General features: G+C 37.2%; 3 protein-coding genes across 5 annotated transcripts in view; 1 reads left to right on the plus strand and 2 right to left on the minus strand.

Moving 5' to 3' along the window:
• cobll1b (cordon-bleu WH2 repeat protein-like 1b) overlaps positions 1–6327 on the minus strand; it is a 43476-nt gene extending 37149 nt beyond the window's left edge. Inside the window, exons 1-2 of one of the 2 annotated variants that reach the window (XM_056754878.1) lie at positions 6057–6327; positions 5280–5333 (exon numbers count right to left, since the gene is read on the minus strand). In XM_056754878.1, the coding sequence (XP_056610856.1) occupies positions 5280–5333; positions 6057–6097 (95 nt within the window). In that variant the 5' untranslated portion in view covers positions 6098–6327. The remainder of the gene's footprint in view (positions 1–5279; positions 5334–6056) is intronic. The other variant, XM_056754879.1, reaches the window with a different exon arrangement.
• Positions 6328–6701: 374 nt separating this feature from the next.
• On the minus strand, positions 6702–14446 carry slc38a11 (solute carrier family 38 member 11). 2 transcript variants are annotated; one of them, XM_056754344.1, is made up of 13 exons: positions 14319–14334; positions 14124–14238; positions 13823–13911; positions 13586–13660; positions 13336–13470; positions 13181–13246; positions 12247–12353; positions 10694–10773; positions 10218–10288; positions 9980–10141; positions 9642–9754; positions 8166–8297; positions 6702–7671 (listed from the first exon to the last, which is right to left on the minus strand). In XM_056754344.1, the coding sequence occupies exons 3-13, from the start codon at positions 13860–13862 to the stop codon at positions 7384–7386; spliced, it is 1269 nt and encodes a 422-aa protein (XP_056610322.1). In that variant the 5' UTR covers positions 13863–13911; positions 14124–14238; positions 14319–14334; the 3' UTR covers positions 6702–7383. The 2 variants fall into 2 exon arrangements, with proteins under 2 accessions (XP_056610322.1, XP_056610321.1); XM_056754343.1 differs by lacking the exon at positions 13823–13911 and having other exon boundaries at positions 14319–14446.
• A 1144-nt stretch (positions 14447–15590) lies between these two features.
• The window catches only part of scn1laa (sodium channel, voltage-gated, type I-like, alpha), a 28006-nt gene continuing 20909 nt past the window's right edge, over positions 15591–22687 (plus strand). The window contains exons 1-5 of the mRNA XM_056754342.1: positions 15591–15731; positions 20560–20879; positions 20975–21092; positions 21933–22023; positions 22124–22252. Coding sequence (XP_056610320.1) covers positions 20613–20879; positions 20975–21092; positions 21933–22023; positions 22124–22252 — 605 coding nt within the window. The 5' untranslated portion in view covers positions 15591–15731; positions 20560–20612. The remainder of the gene's footprint in view (positions 15732–20559; positions 20880–20974; positions 21093–21932; positions 22024–22123; positions 22253–22687) is intronic.

Here is a 22687-nt window from a genome sequence, read left to right on the forward strand (position 1 = left end):
ACAAATAAAGTCATGCATCCATCACTCTTACAATATGAACAGAACCGCATGGCTGAAAAGGATTTGTGTGTGAGGTTTCACTAATGCAGTCAGATGGATTTGTGGCTTTGGAGTGTGTTCGCGAAAAGAAAAAACACGAAGGTGGAAAAGTCTTCAACAGCAAAACTATGAATCCTTTCAGTTCCCACAGCAGGTTCAGTGTGCTTTTATGAGGTGAATGAAGGTCTGCTGTGATTGTGAAGGTTGTCAGGGAGCGTGCACATGAAGCCATCCACAAAGACGCATTCTTGTGTTAGAAAACAGCACACTGCGGGGGTCTGGCAACATGTTTTTCAAATTTAAATTACGTTTTTATTAGACAATGACTGCGCTGTATTCATGGTGTCTTGAAGGAGCCTAGCCCATAATAACAATTCTGTTTGTATAAACACGCTGATGTTGTTTCAAACGGGGTATACCCACATGGAGCAATGACGTTTTTCCGCTAAAATCTCAGTCGGCTCTGACTGTTACATCCGGCACACGTAATCATCATTTATATCCATTTTGTGTAAATGTGCTATTTGTTAAAGATGTCATATGACACGGATAAAACTAATATTATTGTTTGTTTTACATGTAATGTAATGTGTATACATGATTTAAGGTTAAAAAACGCTGTATTTTCCACATACCGTGCATGTTTGTATCTCCTCTTTGCCCCGCCTCTCTGAAATGCGCAAATTTTTTCAAAGCTCATCGCTCTGAAAATCGATGTGTGCTATGATTGGCCAGTTAATAAGTGCGTAGTTATAGGTCGAATACGGCAAGCGTGTGACGGAAATGTAACTTCTCTTACCATATTTGGAACATCAGGTTCCAAATCACTTGCACTGACAGGTACGCACACCTTACTTACGTTTACATTTGGGCAGTCTTAGTCAAGTCATACACATTTGTCTTAGTCAAAGATTTGTGGGGGTGTGGTTACACGAGGAGTTTCAGGCAGGTCTGGGTGAGCATTCGCTTTTAGATAGAATCCATCTTTTGTTCCGACGCTTTTATTTTTGCATTGTTTTATGTCTAATACAACTTAAAACACACCAAAGACACAGAAAAACATGGATTTGTGCCATATGACCCCTTTAACACATTAACACAAAAACACAACTTTGTCCATATATATATATATATTTTGATGATGAAAATGAAGCTTGAATTTTTTTTAAATTAAAAGCAAATGCTGTGTTTTTTCTTTCTGCTCTCCTGTGCTAACATTTTTGAATACACAATAAAGCCAAATATTCTGGCGGCTTTTAATGTTTTAAAAATATGATCAAAAATGAGGACGGTAAAGAGTTTATTGTCTACAAACACACATCGTGTAAAGCCCGTCTTCAAGTGCTCATGGGCGTCTTCTGTACAGTAAGCGTACACACATCGCTGACAACATGCTAGAATCCTGCCAACAAACGAATCACACTGGAGGAACTGGACACGCATCATATTCTGGAATGTGGTTTAGCACGCAGTATCTGCCCACTGGAAGAGTCAACCTACCCCACCTACCCAAAACACAACAACCCATTCACCCCAAACTCATCAATCTGGTGCACGTTGCTCTCCACAGTTCCAAAAGTGTTTACGGTCACTGCACGACCGACAACGAAACAAAGCCACCTTCATTCTCAGGCGTTCTCTGGAGTTCTGCCACTAACTCGCTCTTTCAGAGCTGAGATACACAACATGCAAAAATAAAGGCCTTGTTTTCTTCAAACAGGGGAGGCAGGGGAGATCGGCTCTCGTGTCGCACAGAAAAACTCTCCTAATGAAAGTATTCTGTTGAATACAGCTGTCGAGAGAGCTTGTGCGTGCGGTATGCGGAGGAGTCATGACTTATGGTATGTGCTGCAGATCTATGGCATCAACAGACACTGGCTCCGTACCAGAATCATCATATGTCATGTTTACGTTGCTTAGAAATAAAAAACAAATTAAACTTAGCCCTGCGTTTAAACAAACATCGTTCATCTTTGACAAACATAATTACACCAATACTGTAACACTGTGACTTTCAACACTAGACTTAAGACATCAGCTAAATCTGGACTTGGATTTTATATGTAAGTGGGGACCTAATCCTTATTGCATACCTACTCATGGGGACCCACCCATGAGTATAAAGTATCCACTGAAGCTTTTTTAATATAGTTTATTCTATAGTTTTCTATGTGGGCAAATATATCACTTACTATTGTACAGTAAACCACGGAATCCAGAAAATTATAAACGTAAAAAACGGAATTTGGGGAAAATTTATAGGGAATATGGGAAAAATTAAATTGGATTTCATAGGGCCATAGTGGTCCCTGCTGATCATTTGAAATGGTCAAAGATCACTTAACATTACATAAGTGAGTAAACGTTCTGACAGCTACTCACACAACTAACTGTCCGTCCAGCTCCGAATTCCAAGAACAGATGTCAAAAGCGAAAGAAGCCAAACTGCAGCAGCGCACGCCACAGTCCTGCCAACACCTGTGAAGTTTCACATCTTGCTTTCATATTTGCAGTCAGATGAAGCTGAAAATTCTCTAATTTCTCTCTGTCATCTTTTGCAATTCTGAGCTTGTTTAAGATGAGTATGCAGGTTGAATCTGAAGTCAGGTGATGGCAGGCCTAGAGCGAATCGCCAGGCTTATTGTGCCGTCTACAAATTCAGGTAGTATGGTCAAATGCGTAAATCGTGAAGAAGTGTTCCTGAATCTAAAATGGCAGAACATAGCGTTAGCAACACACACACTGACAACAAAAACTGTACGGATAAAAGCATAAATTTAACGCATAAAGTATCACTGTTCACACACAAATGATGTGAAGACAGACCGGCATGTGGAAACAGACTCATGTTTAAATCAAGTGTGCAGACAGTTATAATAAATTAGGCAACTTTGGAAAATCATTTATGTGTGTAGTTCCAAATAGAGTTTCATCGCACAACAGGTCTGCAGGTCTGTTGGCGCACAGGGCCAGACAAACCAAAATCCAGCTTCCGAATTACACAACTGCTGTTACAATTTCGTCCAATCATTTCCGATTAAAATCCCAATAACGTGGGGATGTGCTTATTGCCAACGGGAGAGGAAACGTGTGTACGTAAGAGAAACATTAACAGCAGAAAACCAGCTTTGAGAATGTGCTGGAAAATATCTCGGATTTCATAGAAAATGCTTCCAGCCATTGGAACATTCAGAGCTGACATCATCTAAATCTGAAGCCATTGAGCACAAATTTCCAAAGTCCTAAAGTCCAAAGTATGTTTATAAAGATCATATTTGACTAATGTGAACACAGGATTCCAGATCCCATCGCTCATTATATAGACGGATAATCTGTCTCATGTGGTATCCAAGGACAAATGTCTGCTTAGTATATCTGAACGTCTTTTCATTTCTGGGTAGAGTCTTGTGATTGTGAACCCATAGCCCCAAAGCTTTAGATTTTAACACACGATAAGTCCAAGTACAAATGCTTTGGAGATCAAATGAAGCACAACATCATAGTCTAGATGTTTATCTTCAGTCATATCTAAAGGGAAATGAAAACCATAGGACGTGTTTATTATGAGATCTGTACAGTAGTAGTTTTAAAAGCAATTACATGCTCGTTTCCTCAGCAAAGAAATGAACCAGGAGAGTTTTCCAGAGATTTCTCTCCTCCCAAAAGTTCATTTCCCATGACCTCCACATGTGCCCGAGAACGTTTCTCAGCTCTGCAAGCAGGAAATGCATTAATGTCAAAGGTCGAGGCAATGCCTGCAACAACATGGATTTTAATTACAGCCACAGCGTCTCATAAACAAACACACATCCGGGACAGCAGAACTATGGTTTGACATATACACATTCTTAAAGAGACAAAAAAATACTTTGGTCATTTACGCTTTTACTTTCTTTATTTTGTGGAACACAAAAGTTGATGATCGGCAACTTCACTTCCATAGTATGGAAAAGAATCAGCTTCAAAATTCTTGATATTTTCTTGTTTTCAAAAAGAAGAAAGAGGCATGTAAAGTAAATGGCAACAGAACTTTTAAGTAAACTTTTAAAAGCCCAGTCTTTAAGAAATTGCTCACATATGTCTTGTCCGGTTTCTCCAAACACATTAAACTAACTTAAGTTTTACAAAAATGTAATTCCAAAACTCACAATATCCATCATTAGCTCTTTCCTTTGCAGCCCAAAAATGTGGTGGTTAAAAAACCAAAGGGAAGGCACATGCTCTTTCTTCCCAGGACTTCTCCACTTTATATAAACACACAGGTTTCACCAGATAATCCATCATCATATCCAGGTATGTAATGACCAAACACATTTCATTTACATTACGAACTTTCATTCAATTTCCTATCAGACCCTATCATCTACAATAACAGTGTTGTTTATAAATGTACACCAACACTGCATTGACCATTTAATCACATGTCGCTGCCATATGGGACAGGCTTAGAATGCCCTATAAACACATACAAGTAAAGACACTGTTCTTGATACAAAACACCAAAATGTTTACATTTATCCATCAGTCCCAACGGTGCATAATCCATACTTTATGTAGTTTACTAACTGTGCCGAGTAACTTATTTATTGTAAACAAAAAAGAAAAGAAAACTCTGTATTGTCAAGCACTGAAATCAATTTAGAAATGTAAGTTATTGAGCTTGTGTGTTGGTGGAGCAGTTTTGCCCTTTCCAATATGGCGGACACGTTGACACATCTCAGCAACAGCCAAAGCAGTCCCCGTTTCTAGTGCCTTATTGTCACATGCCCTCGCTTTCCATCCTGTTAAGTCTTCTGTAAATATCCTTTTAACTAACAAAAGACCGTTCCATAACATCCTCCCGGAAGTGGCGTTTTCATGGGAAAACAACAGCACAAACGTCAGCAAAGATCAGCAAAGATCGTACGTTTTCTTGACTGAAATCACAGACATATCTATGACATCGGTTCGTTTCTCCAAAAAAAATAATGAAAAGCTGTCAAAGTTACGTTTCAGGCTGACACCCAATGCCAAACTTCCTCGTTATTTACATATTCATTCAAAACTCGCTCCATTGTGACAATAATCGTGTTGCAGTAAATACAGTTCAAACGCATGTGTCTGAACCCCTCACACAGAGGAAAACTAAACTAACTTACAGGTTACAAAGTTAAACAGGTACTGCAGGACACGAACAACCCCACTAAAGTTACACTAAACAGACAAACCCAGCGCAGAGGAGCAAATCTGTCAATGTTTACCTTCTGTTGCGCGCGTCTCCATCCATCCCAGCAGCGGCTGTGAGATTCACGGCACTGTGAGACAGAAAGCAAGCCGCAGTCATTCATTTACAGCCCGAACGCAAGAGAAGTTAACAAACTAGATCGGTCAGTTCTTCGCCTCGATTCGTCGCATTGCCTGCGGCTTCAATAATTACGCGCACGGTTGCGTGGAGGTGTTTTCCAGGGGAGGAGGATCTCTCATCTCTGTTACCGAATCACACTTCAGCCTGTGCAACAGGGACGTCGTGCACTTATGTTGTTATCTGGGTTGCATCAAAATGAACCATTTAACTTCAATATCTAATTGTTATTGTACACTAACCACACACTTACCATTGTTTTACTACAGTAACCAGGTAGCATTTGTAATAAACTATATAAGAAACACAAATTAATATTGTCTCACTACTGTAATCACATATGTAGTAAAACTAACCAATTCTGGATACTGCAGTTTTATAAAATGTTCATTTTCATGAGGAACCGCTGTCAGTCCTTGCTAGTTTGGTTTCTTATGTGACAAAATAACTTACTAAATAAACGTTTTTGTTTGTATGTGACTTAACGTTTGTTCTGCGTTTCTTGACTGTTTTTAAACAGAGCGACCGAGGTTCGAATCCCGTCTCGGCATGAAATTTCAGTGCGTCGCGGGTTCGAATCCCGATCACCTTCGCGAAAATATGACGTTTCGAAATAGGACAAGGAGCAATGGTTACATTGTGATAATAGGTCATTTCGCGAAAAGTTTTAACTGACCTTGATCGGCCTCGATGCTGCGCGATGTTGTCAACCTTCATCAGTGCTACAAAAATATCAAAATCATCATCTTCAGGTCTTGACGCGTGTTGACAGCACTTCTGACTGAACACTCTCGTCCCGTTACACCCTCACAATTCTGTAACTCCCACCATATATTTCCACCATATAAGTCCTGCCCCAGTCAACAGAAGCTCTCTGTTCCCATTGAAGAAAGAAAGAGACTGCAGTCGTGTCACGATGGGTTAGTTTACAGTCGTTCACAGTCCTCCCATCTTCATATTTACACTCCAGTCAGACGGTGGGATGTGATTTTGCATGTCGCCCCCAAAAGTCACAATAGAGCAGTGAATGCGCTGAATCCCACCCAAAGCCATGCGTTTCCCAGTTTGTGTACATTGCAATTTGCATATAAAATATCATTATGCTATACTAGGAGATGGTAAATTGATAATGCAATGTTTATTAAAAAGTAAAGAATGAAAAGTTTATTAGGAATTCATGAGGTAAAAACCTTTCTAGCTATACAGTGCCATCTAGAGTTGTAAGTGTGCATTATGAAATCCAATTCTTTTTGCAGTATGCACTTTTATCCCTTTTTTATCTTTCAAATTTTATAAAAAATTTACTACAAGTGGCAATTTATCATAACATTTATCTGTACGTGTATTCCCCGGGATTTGAACCTGTGACTTTCCGGGATGAGCCAGTATCGAGAATATTTTTTACACAGCAGTGTATGTTGTCCACTTCTGTCCTAAACGTAAGCTCATGGTCTTTTTGAAAATTGTATAATATGTAGGACATCTAGTGAGTGAGCATCCTTGTTAGAGCGCCTGAATCCCACGCCGGACCTATTGCGAGTTCGAGTCCCGCTCAGAGCAGGGTTGAGTTCTAGTTAAATTTATACATTATTTCTACAAACGTATTTCTGAAAACGTACTTGTTACACTACAGTTGCATTCCGTTTACCTTGAGCAGAAGTTTTACAACTAAACTAGCCTCTAAAAACACTTTGTATTTTGTATATCGTCGCTGTCCTTCTGAAGCCTTGTATGTCCAAATTCACTGTTTTTCAGGAAGTGGAAAAAAAACACTTCTTTTTAAATGATGAAAAGTAGTTGACAAGCACTTCATCCTTTTCGTTGGTTAGATATTTGCAAAACCCAGTGACAAACATAAGGGTGACTTATGATAATGATATATGGCAAAAAAAATCAAATCACGAAACATGAGGTTTCAGAAGGCCAGCAGCGATAGGATTTATTTAATAAATTTATTTAAGCCATAACAAATGTATCTTACAAACATCATATAAAAAGAGAAATCAAATTAACAGACTGATATTCTGTGAAGCGTTTATAATCTGAAGGAGAGTGCTGGTGGTGCTGAGAACAGAGGTGTTAGAGGCGGTGCAGTAGAACATCTCTGCTCCGTGTGAACAGTCTTGAGGGAAGAGCGCCATCATGATGATACCGATTATCATGACGCAGACACCCGCCACCAGGATGATGCTGGGGATGAGGTTTTCCCCACGAAACCAGCGGCCATTTGAAAGCTTCAGAAAACAGGCGGAGGGAAAGATGAAGATGAGAGGTGTGGCGCTCAGAACTCCCTGAGAAACAGACAAACAAGCCAATGTAAGGATGATCTTAATTACACCTGCAAATCATAATTATAAATTACATCTAAAAACTCTTAAAAATAAAGTTGCTAAAATGGTCCATGATGCTATAGGAAGACCTACATTGTATGTCCTTAGAAATAACCCATAAAATGTCCTTAAAATAACCTTTTGATTTTGTTTTTTTACCATTCTTTTTTTTTGCTTTTTTCTACTACAAAGAACCTTTTATGGAATCATGCAGCCCAACAAAGAACGTCTTCCATGGGAAGATCTCAAAGCACATGATACAGCCTTTACGCATGATTAAACAAATTCGACATTTATAAGCCAATTACAGAATTCTCAAGTTTCAAAAGAGCTCCGTTTAGATCATTTCCAAATATCATGGATCTGTCTTATACTTTTTATGCCATGAAAATCGCATTTCCATCTTAATAAAAATGGACTTGCTGTTCTGTTGCTGTGTAGACAGGAAAACTCACGTTTAGTTCTAGTACGATGCCCAGACAGTCATAAAAGAGGGATATGGCAGTCGTTGCCGATATGACCACCATGGTAACAACGACGTGGGCAGTCTTACTGAGTTCTCCTTTAAAAAAGATATTAGAGACCACCTGGACACAGTACGAAAACCATCAAGTCGCAACCAACTGGTGGGTTGAAGGATAAAATACTAGAACAAACATCTGTAATATGTCATCAAACATTTCCAGTCGTTAAATATTTAGTAAAGGAGGGATAAAGAGGTTTCATTGTTCAAGTTTTTAAGATAGGTAACACTTTACATTAAGGTTTCCTTCATAAAGCATTTCTAAATGTGTTTATTAACGATTAATCATTTAAGTCATTTACAAAAGTTAATAAAAAATGGTAACTGCATAAATAAACAGGGGGATTCTAGCGAAATACCTGCCTAAAAGTGAGCCATTTTTAACTCGCGTGTTTTTATTCAAGTGTATTTATTCATTATTTATTTGACTCGAAAGCAGATTCATTGGTATCTTGGTGTTGTTTGCAAAATAGGCTGTCAGACTGGACACTGTAGGGTGTTATTTTGGTTTTTCTATTGTATATTTCATATCTTATGTCACTTTTACGTGATCCGATTCATAATGTCTTCAGTGTTCTCCAGAATGCCTTCAGATCATGATGCTTATCCAAAGCGTTTTTTCTTGTTTACCAAGATAAATTCATCAAACTTTTGATCACTTTTTAACACTAAATGCACAAAGGTTGTTGTGAACTTGTTTGCTTACGATGTTTTATTAATGATTCAATTACTTCAAATAGTTAATTAAAACCAGAAAACATGGGCATTTTCCAAACGGAAGTGAGCATCCCTATGTCCTACTCCCTTCGAAGAACAGAGCCCTTGCAGTGCGGTCTTTGAATCCAGCACTCGTTTGTGGAAAATAAACGACATCTCTAATACTTCTTGTTAAATATTGTGTTATTATGTCCTATTTCACTTTGTTTTTTCACTCCACTTGGTATTAATAAACGGAATATACTGTATGTATACAAGTAGCTAATTTTTAACATTTTCCTATAAACTAAATTATATTTTTACTGTTGTTAATATGTTTCACTGACAAAAATAGTATAAAACAAATACAAACTGAATGATTGTACATATACTTGTAGGAACATTGACACCACATGAAAGTGCACTTTAAAGAAAGTGTATAACTGTGAAGTATTCACATTTATATAAAATTTATAACAGTCCGTTAAAAATGTCTCATTATTTGGCAGCTATTTCGTTAGAATCCCTTTTTATTTACCCTGTTATAACTGTTTCATAATGCATTTGTAAATGACTTATTAATCATTAATGAAAACATTTATAATTGCTTTATAAAGGGAACCTTAATGTGAAGTGTTAATGAAGTATCTTTTATATGAAAGCCTCTAATATAGTAGCACTATTGCAAAGAACGAAAAAAATAAAGTCGTACCTCACGCGTGACAAAGCACTCCAGAGGGAACGTGGTGACTATACTGACACCAAAACAGAATCGACCAAATGTGGCCAAGTTGTCGTTCTTGCAGAAATTCTCAAATATATCACCTCAGGAAACACAAAGAGGGAAAACAAAAAGGACTGCCATGAATAGTTTTAGAGTATCTTACACATTTCTAAACAGTACATTTAAATTGTGACTCCCTAATGTAGAAAAGTGATGGAAGTGAATAACAAAGTGCGATCTCTATAATATGATTTATAAAAATGAATTGCTGGAAAAGTCATCCCTATTCATTGCAACGGATAGTCTGATTCAAGGACTGGATGTACCTTGCGTGTAGCCAGTAAAAGTTGCATAACCTGCAACCGCAAAGACAACGCTGACTACGACAGCTGAACCCACGGACACGTGCGTGACCAGAGACCAGTTACTCAACGTGGGCTGCTGCAGTGACCCATAGATCATGAAGCTGTTGTGATGGCAGATAAAGGCTGAAAAAGATGCCACGGTAATGTTGAGACAACAAAAATCTCTTAAACATGTTGATGATTCCAAATAAAATCCCACCAAACGACATGACAGCGACTGCTTGAATGGCGTTCCAGCGAGCAAACACCCACGCATCATCTGACGGAGGTCTGTGAACAAAATATACAGTAAATGAGTGAATCTGAAGAGGTCATGTCATAGTGCAGATATCATGGGCAACATGTGTTGAAATGTATTCAATAACGAATGCAAGTTACACTTTTTTTGGAGCCTGATTTCAACAAATAGTCTTCACGAGCAAGGAAATCATTTAATAAAGATATAAACGTTATGTTGTGTTTCATTGCAACATGCCACAGATGTGCTCACTAAACAAAGCTTCTCATGGAAAGTCAAACCGAAAATCCATAGGCTACCAGGAGCACACAGGGGTCACTTCTCAGAAATCAGCATTTACAGGGTAAATATTAGCATGAGCTGCCATCAGCAAATACAAGCATATGGTGGACATTATGTGTGAACGAACATAGGAGAGCGAGAGAGAGTTTCCGTACATCTGTCGTCCTAGTGTGGCTGCTTTTACGATAACTGTGATGAGGATCGCAACGGTCAAAAACATGGACAATAAAGACACCTAGAACAAAGAGAGAGAAACTTCAATCATCTAAAGGAACACAAGTTTTGACTCATTATTTCACCTTCATTTCATTACAAACCAAGAATTGAAAAATCTTAATATATCTTCATATAAGAACAGTTGGGAGGTTTCCCAAAAAGAAAAAAAAGAAATCTCTCGTTCGCATTTACATACAATAAAAGTCTAGTTTGACAACACTGACTTGAAACATAGTTGCAGTGAATTGTGTGCACAAAGTTTTATTTCAATAGGTTTCTGATACACTCAAAAAAATGAGCTGTAGCTGCTGTTAGTTTTACTTAAACCATCCTTGTTCACAGTACGTAAAGAATGCAAGTAACTGAATTAAAGTAAGTTCTGTCTGCTTTACTTAACAAGTGTTTGACTGGTCAACTGAACATTGTTGAGTAGAATCCAAAACCCTATAATATTGGACCTATTGTTGAGTTTACTTAATATAAACAAGTTAATTCAACATGACTGGTAGAGGGGGATTTTAAGTTCCCAGCATGCTTTGCGTAAGACTGCACTGAGACAGTATTTTTTTTGATTGAGTGTTATTTTAAGTGTTTTTCAGTAAAGATAAAGACTTGTTTGTGCTTAATGTTCATTTATCTTTGAGGTTTAAAAGAGTTTGTTGTATTTTTGAGTTGTAGGGTTGCCATTGTTTAGAACAGTGGTACACGGGCCTTGAGAGGTTAAATTGCGCCCATGATGTCTATTGCATCATTCAATAAGCATTAACTGCTAATGCCAGTACTGAGAAGCCTCTCATCTGATTTGCTCATTGTGCTTTGATTAACATGCTGTAAATCTGAATAGGATTTATGTATTACAACAAAAAGAACCATCGAGAAGGATAAATATTGAGTTTAATTAACTTAAAATTACTAGTACAATCAGAATGGTTGGGATTTACTCAAAAAAGTTTTGTCAACATTACTTACAATTATTTTGTTCTTACAACTAAATATTTATCTGTTCAAATTACTTAATATTGTTAAGTGGGACCACTTGGCGAAGCTTTTTAAAGTAAATTTGACAAATACATTTTCAGAGTGTAGGGGTGTTAAACGATTAATACAATTAACCGACTCCAGAATAAAAAGTATGTGTTTACATAATATCTCTGTGTTCATAATAATTGTGTATTTTTAAACACATACATAAACACGTGCAAGTTAACATATTTAGAAATATTTAAATATATTTATTAATATTCACCAATAATCTAAATTATAGATAAAAAAATATTATTTTTTAATAATATCACTTAAATATATGTATGTTTTTGTAAATACCAAAATTAATATGCACAGTATACAGACATATATAATGTAAACACAAACTTTTATTCTAGTTTCTGGTCTGACAGCCACTACGTAGTCAATCATTTGGATAAACTTTTTGACATTGTACTAAAAACAAATATTTATTTCCATAAATAGAGAATTGTTTGTAATACTTAACCTTTCCGAGCTTTGCTATATCTCTATATAGAGACAGAGGGGTCGTGAATAGAATAGTGGACAGCAGAATTACAAAATGTCTGTCTGTCAGAATGTCTCCAGGTCCAACTGCACGAACAAAGAACACATCACACTGCTTAAAATGACTGGCTAAATTTGTATTCCTAGTCTGGTTTTCTAGCAAAATTTTGAAGCAAAATAAATCAACTTGACAAGACATTCAGTCTTTAAGACAATAGTTCTTGAATTTAGTGTCTATTTCTAACCTCACTAGCCATTTTTAAGCACAAATCTTAGTATTAGGTTTCTTTGGTAATTTAGTTTGTATATAATTATTAATGTTTTGGTAACATTTAACTTAAAGGAACCCTTTATGTAGCATTTATAAATGTGTTCATTAATGATTAATAAGTAATATACAAATGCATTAATATAACTGCATGAACAAAAAGGGGGATTCTAACGAAATACCTGCAAAATAGTGAGCAGGTATAAGAAAACCAACATGACACCCTACATGTCATGTGTCCAGTCTGACAGCCTATATCGCCAACAACATCAAGAAAATAATGAATCTGCTTCTGAGTCAAATAAATAATGAATTAATACATTAATTAAACATTCATAACATCCGGGTTAAAAATGTCTTACTATTTGGCAGGAATTTAGTTAGAATCGCTTTTTTCATGCAGTTATAACTGCTTCTTAATGCATTTGTAATTGACTTAATATTAATTAATGAATACATTTATAAATGCTTTATAAAGGGTACCTTAATGTGAAGTGTCACTAACTTAAAAAGATTACATTCACACTTTAAACAATCAAAATAAGTGAGACAAACACATATGAATTGCACATGACAAGAAATGTAGACAGAATATAAAAATAAGGAACAATGTAAGCAGATGCAAATATATTTTTAAACAGCTCACCTCCTTGGATTCTCATAAACACTTTGGTCAGTGTGTCGCCTGCTATGATGTTGTAGCTGATCATGGCTGTATGTGGGAATCAATAGTTTATTTTCTCCATGAACAAATACATGTGCAAATACAGGTCAGATAAGGTCGGAAAATGTTGGGATTACCAATGAATGGATACATGAACTGCAGACCAGATAGAATCAAATATCCCGTCAGGCCAAAAGTGCTTCGCACCAGAGTCTGATAACTCTGAGTTCCCGACAGATTTCCCCCTCGAATCAGCAGGATGATGGAGTAATCTGCAGTGTACAACTACATCTCAGCGTGTTTCAAACAGGGAACATCATTTTCTTACAGACATGCAGGACATCTGACAGACAAGACGGAATGAAGCATAAATGCTGCATACTGTACCTGTGATGAAGGCAACCAGAATGAGCAACAGAAGGCCCATTGGGAGACCTGCCTGACTCATGGAGTATGGTAAACCTAGTCAAACAAAAAAAGAGATATGTGGCCACCTTATTTAATAAGAAAGATACCGATTCACACAAATATAAAAAATATCTCCTAACTAAAGAGTTAACGCATTTTCTCTACCCTAAGGATACATCAAAGGATCGTAAAAATATCTGTGTGTGTTGTTTTTACCCTGAGCATCATGTGAATGAACTGGCTGGTGTGCAGTCATATGATTCTGCAGCGTGTGAAAGCTAAACCAGTTCTCACGTTTTTCTGACCTACCAAAATCCACACAATCTGGATTAATGGGAATCTAGTAACTACAGTTCAAACACAAATGCTCTTTAGAAGAAGAATGAGCTTATTATTGTGCATGTCAATATTTTGTTCAAACTGCTATGCATATATTCCGGCTCATGTACAATGTTTAGAGCAACAAAACTATGCATGCGTTTATTTATTGTGCTTATTTAGCACGACAAAGCTTTACCAATAATTCCTGATCCGATGATGGAGTTTATGAAATTAAAAGAGGCTGAGGACATCGAGCTGCTTCCACCTCTGTCCATGTCCTTTTGCAACAAACCATCTCGGTCATGATTCGTCTGAACCGAAAAAACTCACATTAGGACCAGGGTTAAAACTGTATTCAGTGAATTAAACATCATGTAAATTAGAAACTCACCTGTTTCTCACTTTCTTGGTTTTCCATTGAAACAATACGTCTGTGTTTTCCTACATGAATGTTCTCATGACACTGGCTCGAACAGCAGTGAAAAACTCGCTTCACTTCATTCATTCCTACCGCCCCCTGAATATAATAATACGCCCCTTGTTCCACTTAACCGTTGTATAGATTTGTTATTTCCCTTTTGAGAAAATAATCTTAGTTGACACACCAAACCTTATAGTACCGCATTAGAGCAGTTGGCCTCATTCTCTACAGTCTCATTTTTCTCTGGATAAAATTGGAAAATCATTAATAAAAATGAATGATCTCTGACTATCATTTATTTTGTCAATGAAAATCTGAACACTAAATATGTCTAACTTAATACTTCATTTATTCTCCACAACTGGTGATCTTTGTTTTCTCCGTTTGTTTGTTGTCGAAGCATGTCTTTATGAACTGCTTATTATTTTTGTTTGGTTTACTCACTGTATTTAGAATTTATTTGTGCTGTCCATCCACTAGATGGCACTAGAAGCATTCGTTCAAAGGGCAGAACTGCTATGATGCACGCGCACACCTTCAAGTTGGGCCAAAAACGCAATGCTATTTGTAGTTTAATAAAGGTTGATTCTGCATTGTCTAGTCTCTTCAAACAAATGCTTTCCAGTCTGATATTGTTATTTCTAATCATACATTCTGTCAATGGTGGGTTTACGTGTTAATTTAATAAGCTACTTGGGGCATCATCATAAAATAAACAGTTCATGTAAATATATGCAATAATACGCGGTAGAAGTTGGTGCCGTTAGCGTAAAAGTCGTTGTAGTACACATGAGCTTCGAAAAACACCGATCAATGATATGACGTTAAATCACGTCACAATTTGCGACGCCTACTATGTTTCTCTTCCTTTTGTTTCTTTCTCTCTGGGAATGTGATGTAGCATTGTTGTATTGTCTGTGGCAAAAAAATAAATAAAAATTCCGCCTACTAGGAGGAAGGCTTTGTTTGTATTAAGTCTTTAACATTCATAGGTAATTCTTTATTGGACTGAAGGCATGCTACGTCACTACAGCATAATCAATATCCCAAAACAACTCTTGAAACTGAAACATTGACACTTGTGTCTATGCATTGACCGAGCAGAGTCGGCACTCCATATATTCAATATTACTGCGCTCGTCCTCAACCATAGTACGTTTCGTAGTTTCGCTCCCCACAGAATTCCCGGAAGCGCGCATGGCTCCGCTCCCAGGCGCTCCTCACTTTTCCTCAGTCTTCTGTGAAACTGATCCCCGCCGAAAATCTCTTGGATCTAACTTGATTAAAGTTTCCTCACTGAACGTATATTTCTCAGATTTTGCTCTTGGATGCTGAGGATTATTTTATATGTTGGCAGGAATTCCCTTAATTTGCCGGCCGATGGTGAGTACACTATGAAGTATTGATGAAAGCGAGCAAGTGTAATTATAATAACACAACCTTATAACACAAGCTTCGAGGTGTTTTAGATGCAATACAAGTATATTATGTTTAGGCAACTTCATGAGGGCTGAGGAGCAACATTAGACAACAGTGAAATATTTCCTTATGTTAGTTCAATTCAAGGCTGAGACAGTCTGATATTGTATTATACGCAATAAGAAAAGTAATCAACGTTATTTGTTTAAAGGTTATTTTGCCATTCAGCCGCACTGCAACATAATGGAATCTAAAACAAATAATTTATTGTATGAGAATAGGGCCTATCAGTGTCTGTGCTTGCCTCTGTATGTGTGTTATGTTTATAATATTAACATGAGATAATACAAATATGAGAGTATTATTAGCATACATTTCTGCACACGATGGATTTGGTTTCTCTTCAGACATCCATTACTAGACTTACTCACATGTCAGTACTACGCCACAGGTCTGTGCATCAAAATTAACGCAAATTCTGTATTTTAAAGGGTGCAAAAGCGTGATGAATGATTATTAGTGCAATGTTTCATCTTATCTCTAATGCCTACTGGTTCGTGTTGTGGGAATCTTTAATAGTGCATGTGCTGCTGTCCTAACCATGGTTGACGCCCTGGACATTCACTTTTTCAATAATTGGTTCCTGACGTGATGCAAGAGAGGACACTGGTTTGCATGTAAAAATAGTTAATTCAGCGTTCACTGAGTTGCTATTCTACGCATATATCTAAACACAGTTTATTTGACGCTAGTTAGTGCAGATGTCTATTATTGTTGTTTTTGATGCATGTGCTCTTAAGATTTCACCCAGACTGTTCTGTTAGTGCATGACATATTGCACGTGCGAGACGTTAAAAAAATAACACAAATTAATACATTTTGCACGATATTGCACGTTCAAAATCGTCTCGCGCTTCAAACTCCTTTCATCCGCTAATGTTCAGTCTGTATTTTCTGCCCACCCAACAGTCCAGCAGACGCCAATTGAAATTAAATCAGATATTTCCTCAGCAGTCAGTCATAATATTAAGCCCGTTTTCACCAGTTGCATAAGACGAGAAATGATGCTCACTTTGTGATGCAGTGGATTGTATTACACGGACTAAAACGGTTTGATCGTTTATCTGTTGTCTACCGATGCCAGCAAGTGGCTTAAAAGTGCTGTAAGTGATCTTGCAGAATATACTAAGAAAAATCACACTACTATCTCAGATATTTCTGAATTTCTCCGTGACAGGTGTAGACTACTCGCTAGAAAACGAGACAGGGGCGGAAACTGGAGAACGTTTCGTATATTCTCATTTTGACGCGTTGGCGGTTGAGTTTGCTGGCATCTGATTGGCTGTGTGGTTTTGGCGGCGGGTCTCAGCAAAGTTAACAAAACCGTCGAAATTGAGGTAAATAATACATCGCAGACACTTTATGAAATCGCGTTGTTTCTCCGTCACTAGCGGGACTGACGTTAAACACAAAACAAAGTAATGAATTTCAATTAGGTTTCAATTTTACATCGGTAGTAATTACAGGTAACGTTAGTCAAGTTTTAGGTTATTGCTAGATGGATGTAAAAACTAACAACAAAAAGCACGTTTCTCCGTTAACAAGCATTTCCATGTGAATTTTAGTTTGTGATTTAAAAAGGTCCGAAACAAATTACCGTCGACTCGCTAACTTTAACGTTAAATTACTTGTAAACAAACGCCGTTAATCTCGACATCACAGACTCGTTAACAACGCAAGTAAATCAGTACTATGTTTAAATACGTTTCTACGTGTTTTGTTATATTTTGGGTCTAGTTTTAGGCGTAGAACCGTCTCATCTGCTGCTCGCGAGTCTGAATCATTTCCGGGCCTCGTCTGTTTTTGCGGTTCACTAGAGAATCAAATTGCGAATCATTCGTAGAGATTCACAAGAATGTTCGGCGAACAGTATCGCGTAGATTGTATTTAATTAAAATATTTGAATAAATAAACTGTAATATCAAAACATTTTTAAAACTGTAGAAGACCAAACAATTGCCTTTAATTAATATTAGTTCTCCGTGGGTATTTTAGAACAACACAATTACATTTATATTACCCCTCAGCTATCACACGTCTATTATATTATTCTATTTATTTATTTGTTATCATTTTTTTTTGCATAGCATCCACAAATAAATGCATTACAACATGTCAGCAGGCATAGGCTACACAAATATGGTACGAATAGTGTGCGTCCATTATTGTGCATGGTTTGTGATTCAGAGGCATTCTGCTAAGTGCTCTAGGAAGGTTTTAGTCCACCCCAGTCTATAGGCACACTTGGGAAATGTAATGTTCTAGTTCATGAGGTAACAGGAAACAATGGGAAGTGCCTGTGCATTTCAGGAATGGCTTTTGATTGAAAGTATTTGTGGTTGTGGCTTTACTTCTTAGAAAAAGCATGTTTTTCCTCCTTGAACAGTGAAATCTGTTCAAGAGAGAGAGAGAGAGAGAGAGAGAGACTGAGACTGAGAGAGAGAGAGGGAGAGGTGGGGAGAATTTTAACATTGCAAACAAATGTATTTATTTAGAGTGCAGAATGAATCAAAAACAATGGATGCATTTTATAGAATCAATTTCCCCAAAAAGTGTGACTTAAAGTGCATTCAGGTGATTCCTTTTATCATTATGTGCTTTTCCTGTAAACATATGATCAGGTTATTTGTGTTTAATCATTTTACTCTAATGTACAGAGCTTATTGATGGCAAATATACATGTTACTTGCATAATTTTTGTGTTTATCTGAAGGAAATAATAAGAATTCTAAGCACAAGCTACTGTTTAAAATCATCTACTACTATAATTCAGTGTGATGGCAAGTGACTAATAATGAATCAAAGTGCAAAACAGCTGCCATGTGGTGTCTTTTTTCCAGTGTCTGTTGTCTGGTATATTTACCTCTTCTCAAAAGCCTCACAGAGGAGTCAGTTTGTCATGAAGAGAGATTTATTGGCTTTGAGTTAGAATCAGCTTTCTATTGTCGATGGTAATTGTGTGATGAGCATCGTGTGTAGTTTGAAGTTACCTCAGCACTGTTTTAATTGTTGACCCGTGGCTTTATTTGAAGTTTATTTTGGCTTATGTTGGCTATCTGGACCCGTCAGCTCGGCGCTCAACCTCTAATTACAAAGATCCGCTGAATCACCTGAGAGTTCAGATGTGTTCAACAACCTGTTAATCTCTCTGAGGACAAAGCCTACAGCTAATCATCTGGATTTATTACATCCTCAGCGTACTCCGGTCCGCTGCATTTCTTACAAACAGCTCGATGATGTCACGAAAATGTCTTTTGACAGCATTTATCACATTTCTCTGTTCGCTCTAAATGGCTTGATTGTTTTAGGCATCATCACTTCAACGAAAGTAAATAGTCAAATCGTCAATACAAGTGTGTTAATAGGATTTTCACATGGTTTTATTATGGTTTTGAATGGGGTTACATCAGACCGTCTAGAATTGAATTGTGTTTACAGGGCTAGTTAAAATTTTTGTTGAATTTAAAGGAAATATATAAAGTGTTTTTTGATGATTTGTTGGGCTACACATTGTGCAAAATATATAGGAATTTGCCCCTGTTTTTAATCCTTCAAACTAAAGGCATATGTTCAGATGGATGCAGGCACAAAAATGTCAAGAGAATGTGATTTTTATATATTTTTATATTTTAATATAGGCCAAGTCCAAATTGTCAAACCTGAAGTATTGTTTGCACACCGCATTATTTAGTTATCACATATCACATTTTTCTTCAGTATTGTGTAGCCTTATTTGTTTGCATTGTTTAATCTTTGCTTTGTACAGATACTACAGAACACTGTTTTCTTATTGTCTATTAGATAAATAGATGTACAGTCGGTTCCAGCCTGTTAAACTAGACTGCTTTCAGCAACCGCTGACTAAACGACCAAACTAAACAGCGCAATGTTCATTCTGTTGTAAAAAGGCGTAAACTGTGGTTTGTTTGCTTTAGCGTGTAATCTGAATCGTGTGTCATGTTAGATTGCCGGCAGTGAATGTCCCTAGACAAGAGTGCTGTTTTTCGAGCATGATTCTGTTCTTGCGCCATTTGTCTTTTTTAATGTGATTTGTAAAGTCTGATATGTGAAGGAAATGATGTCTCCGTTTCAGTGACCTGAAGACAAATTATAGCGTGGTAACAGAATTAGGAAATGATATCTGCTAATGATTCCAACTAGACACATGTCTGCATGCGTGTCTTTCGCATGTTGGGTGTTTCGACTTTGCTTGTAAGTTTTTTGCTTGTTTGTTTTGATTCAGACTGAGAAAGTAATTGAGTCAAAGTGCAGAAAAACGAGTTTGTCACAAATGTTGAGCATTTTCTGTAGAAACCCTGGAATAACACATGCTCTTTATTTCAACACTGGCTTGGTGGTGTGCAGCTTGACAGAAAGGACGCAGGGCTTGTGTAATGTATCAAATAATCACAATCTGTTCCCAATCCTAGCATGTGTTGTGTATCTTGGACGCTGTTTTGGGAAACAAACCCATGACCACCATGCATGTATTGACATTTTTCTGTAGTAACCGAAACTATAATGTTTTTAACTGGAAGGGGCTCCAAAAAGCTCCAGTCTCAGAGCGATCTGTTTCTGATAGCTTTAATGGTTTTGAGCATAGGCGTGTCCATCACTTCATAATTGCTTTTTTGTGGTTCCAGATGCATCATGTAGAAAGCTTTACCATAACGTATACCATGAGTTACCCGCTCACTTTTTCTCATCCTCTCTCCGTCTGTGGTTCTGTCAGTCGTTTCTCATGCAGAAGTGTAGAGAATCACTCTGACGCTTCAGGATGAAAAGATGGCGCAGACGTTTACTCCACCAGGACCAAAAAGTCTCCGATTGTTCACCCGTGAATCTCTCAAGGCCATCGAGGGCAGGATCGCAGAGGAGAACGGCAAGAAGTCAAAAGACAAGCGGGAGAGAATTGATGACGATGGAACCAAAAGGAAACCCAACAGCGGCTTGGAGGCTGGCAAAAAAATACCGATTATCTATGGAGATGTTCCCAGAGGAATGGTCTCCACACCGCTGGAGGACCTGGACCGGTTTTACAGCAATGAAACCGTGAGTTTATCTTTGTTATATAAATGAGTGTTATGATGTTTGACACGTCTGTAAACACACCTTACTGTCATCATCTTCATCTACCTTTTCTTTAGAATTTTATAGTTGTAAACAAACAAAATGCCATCTACCGATTCAACGCCACTCCTGCCTTGTACATCTTCAGTCCCTTTAACCCTTTAAGGAGAATATCAATCAAGATTTTGGTACATTCATATCCTTCAATAAGGCTGAAATGATGTTGTTATCTTATGCTTGCATGCATACTGTTTTGCCCCGTTGGATGGGTTTCATATGCTTTATTGATTATGTTCATATGTTCTCAGCTTGCCTGAAAAACAACAATGCCTAACTCAATTGTTAAAGCAACAACGAGCCGTTTTGGTGTATGGTTCCCCCATGTGGTCGATAAGCGTAATTGTCTGTTATAAATGTCGTAAATATTGCCGGTGTACAAGCTTGCACGTGGGCAGCGCAATACACGTGAATTTGTGCACTAGGCAGAAACCGCTGTTACATCATGTCACTTTATAAACTGTGCATGTGCTAAAGCACCATTTAGTGCCGATAGGAGGCTGCTTAGGTAGCAACGGCAGTAAAATTCATCCAGTTAAAAGTAGTCCTACCAATAAAATTATTTTAGAGACATTAATTTAAGGTCAAAAGTTGCTCGTTATCCCTTTAAAATATAATTCTAGTTAGGTTAGCGAAATAAATAAGCCTGTTAACTTTTTAAAAGAGGAATGTAAACATTGCTTATGTGACTCATTTTTAACTGTGCATTTACATAATAATGTTATGTTTTATTCCAAGAATTTTTTTATTTACAGTTTAGTATTGATCCTTTAGCAAAACCATTTTAGATTTTTGTTTGTGTAGTTGTAGATTTTAAAAAGTTTTGGGTTAAACAAACCAAATAAAGATCTTAAAAATAATCAGTCATGTGCACTTCGAAAACCTATTTTACACCGTACTTCAAAATAACAACTATTTTAGTTGTAGGATGCTATTTAAAATATTTTGCCAACAGTATACTTTCCTTGACTGTTTTCACATTGTTTAGCATGTTTATAATGTTCACTATATTGGCCAACTGCGCTTTCATGACCTACACAAAACCCCCTGATTGGGCCAAGAATCTAGAGTAAGTTGACCTCTACCTCTTTTTTTATTTATTTATTTTTACATTGTAGATCAACGAAGCATACTGTACAGTACAAGCAAGTTATTCTTGGTTTCAACAGGTACGCTTTCACTGGGATATACACCTTTGAAGCGCTCATAAAGATCGTTGCCAGGGGCTTCTGTGTGGGCAAGTTCACATTCCTTAGAGACCCATGGAACTGGTTGGATTTTATTGTTATAGTCATGGCGTAAGTATTCCTGTAATATGTCTAAATCAAGTTTTTGTTATTTCCACCGTTCCTGCTGGCTGTGAGGTTACATTGCTCTTGAGGAAAAACTTATCATCAATTTATTTTTGATTGCATAAAGGTGAAGTCAGTAGTTTGAAATTAAAATACTGTCTCTTATACCTCAATACTAGTTTTTTATTATTTGTGACCCTGGAGCACAAAACCAGTCTTAAAGCGGCCCTGCAACGATGTGTCATACATTTTGACTTCTTTACCATGTTAAACGTGCTGTCTTCCCGTGCTTAACATGGTCAACTTATCAAAAAAGGAGGTGGGTGTAATACATTTTTTTTGGACATATAACCCAGCCTACTCATGCCTCGTACGCGGGTCATTTGAAGAGAGAAAGCGATTTTAGAAAAATATGTGAAATTTTAATCGGGCCTTATGCTG

This window comes from Triplophysa dalaica, chromosome 8 (genome assembly GCF_015846415.1).
Source record: "Triplophysa dalaica isolate WHDGS20190420 chromosome 8, ASM1584641v1, whole genome shotgun sequence".
Lineage (NCBI taxonomy): Eukaryota > Metazoa > Chordata > Actinopteri > Cypriniformes > Nemacheilidae > Triplophysa > Triplophysa dalaica.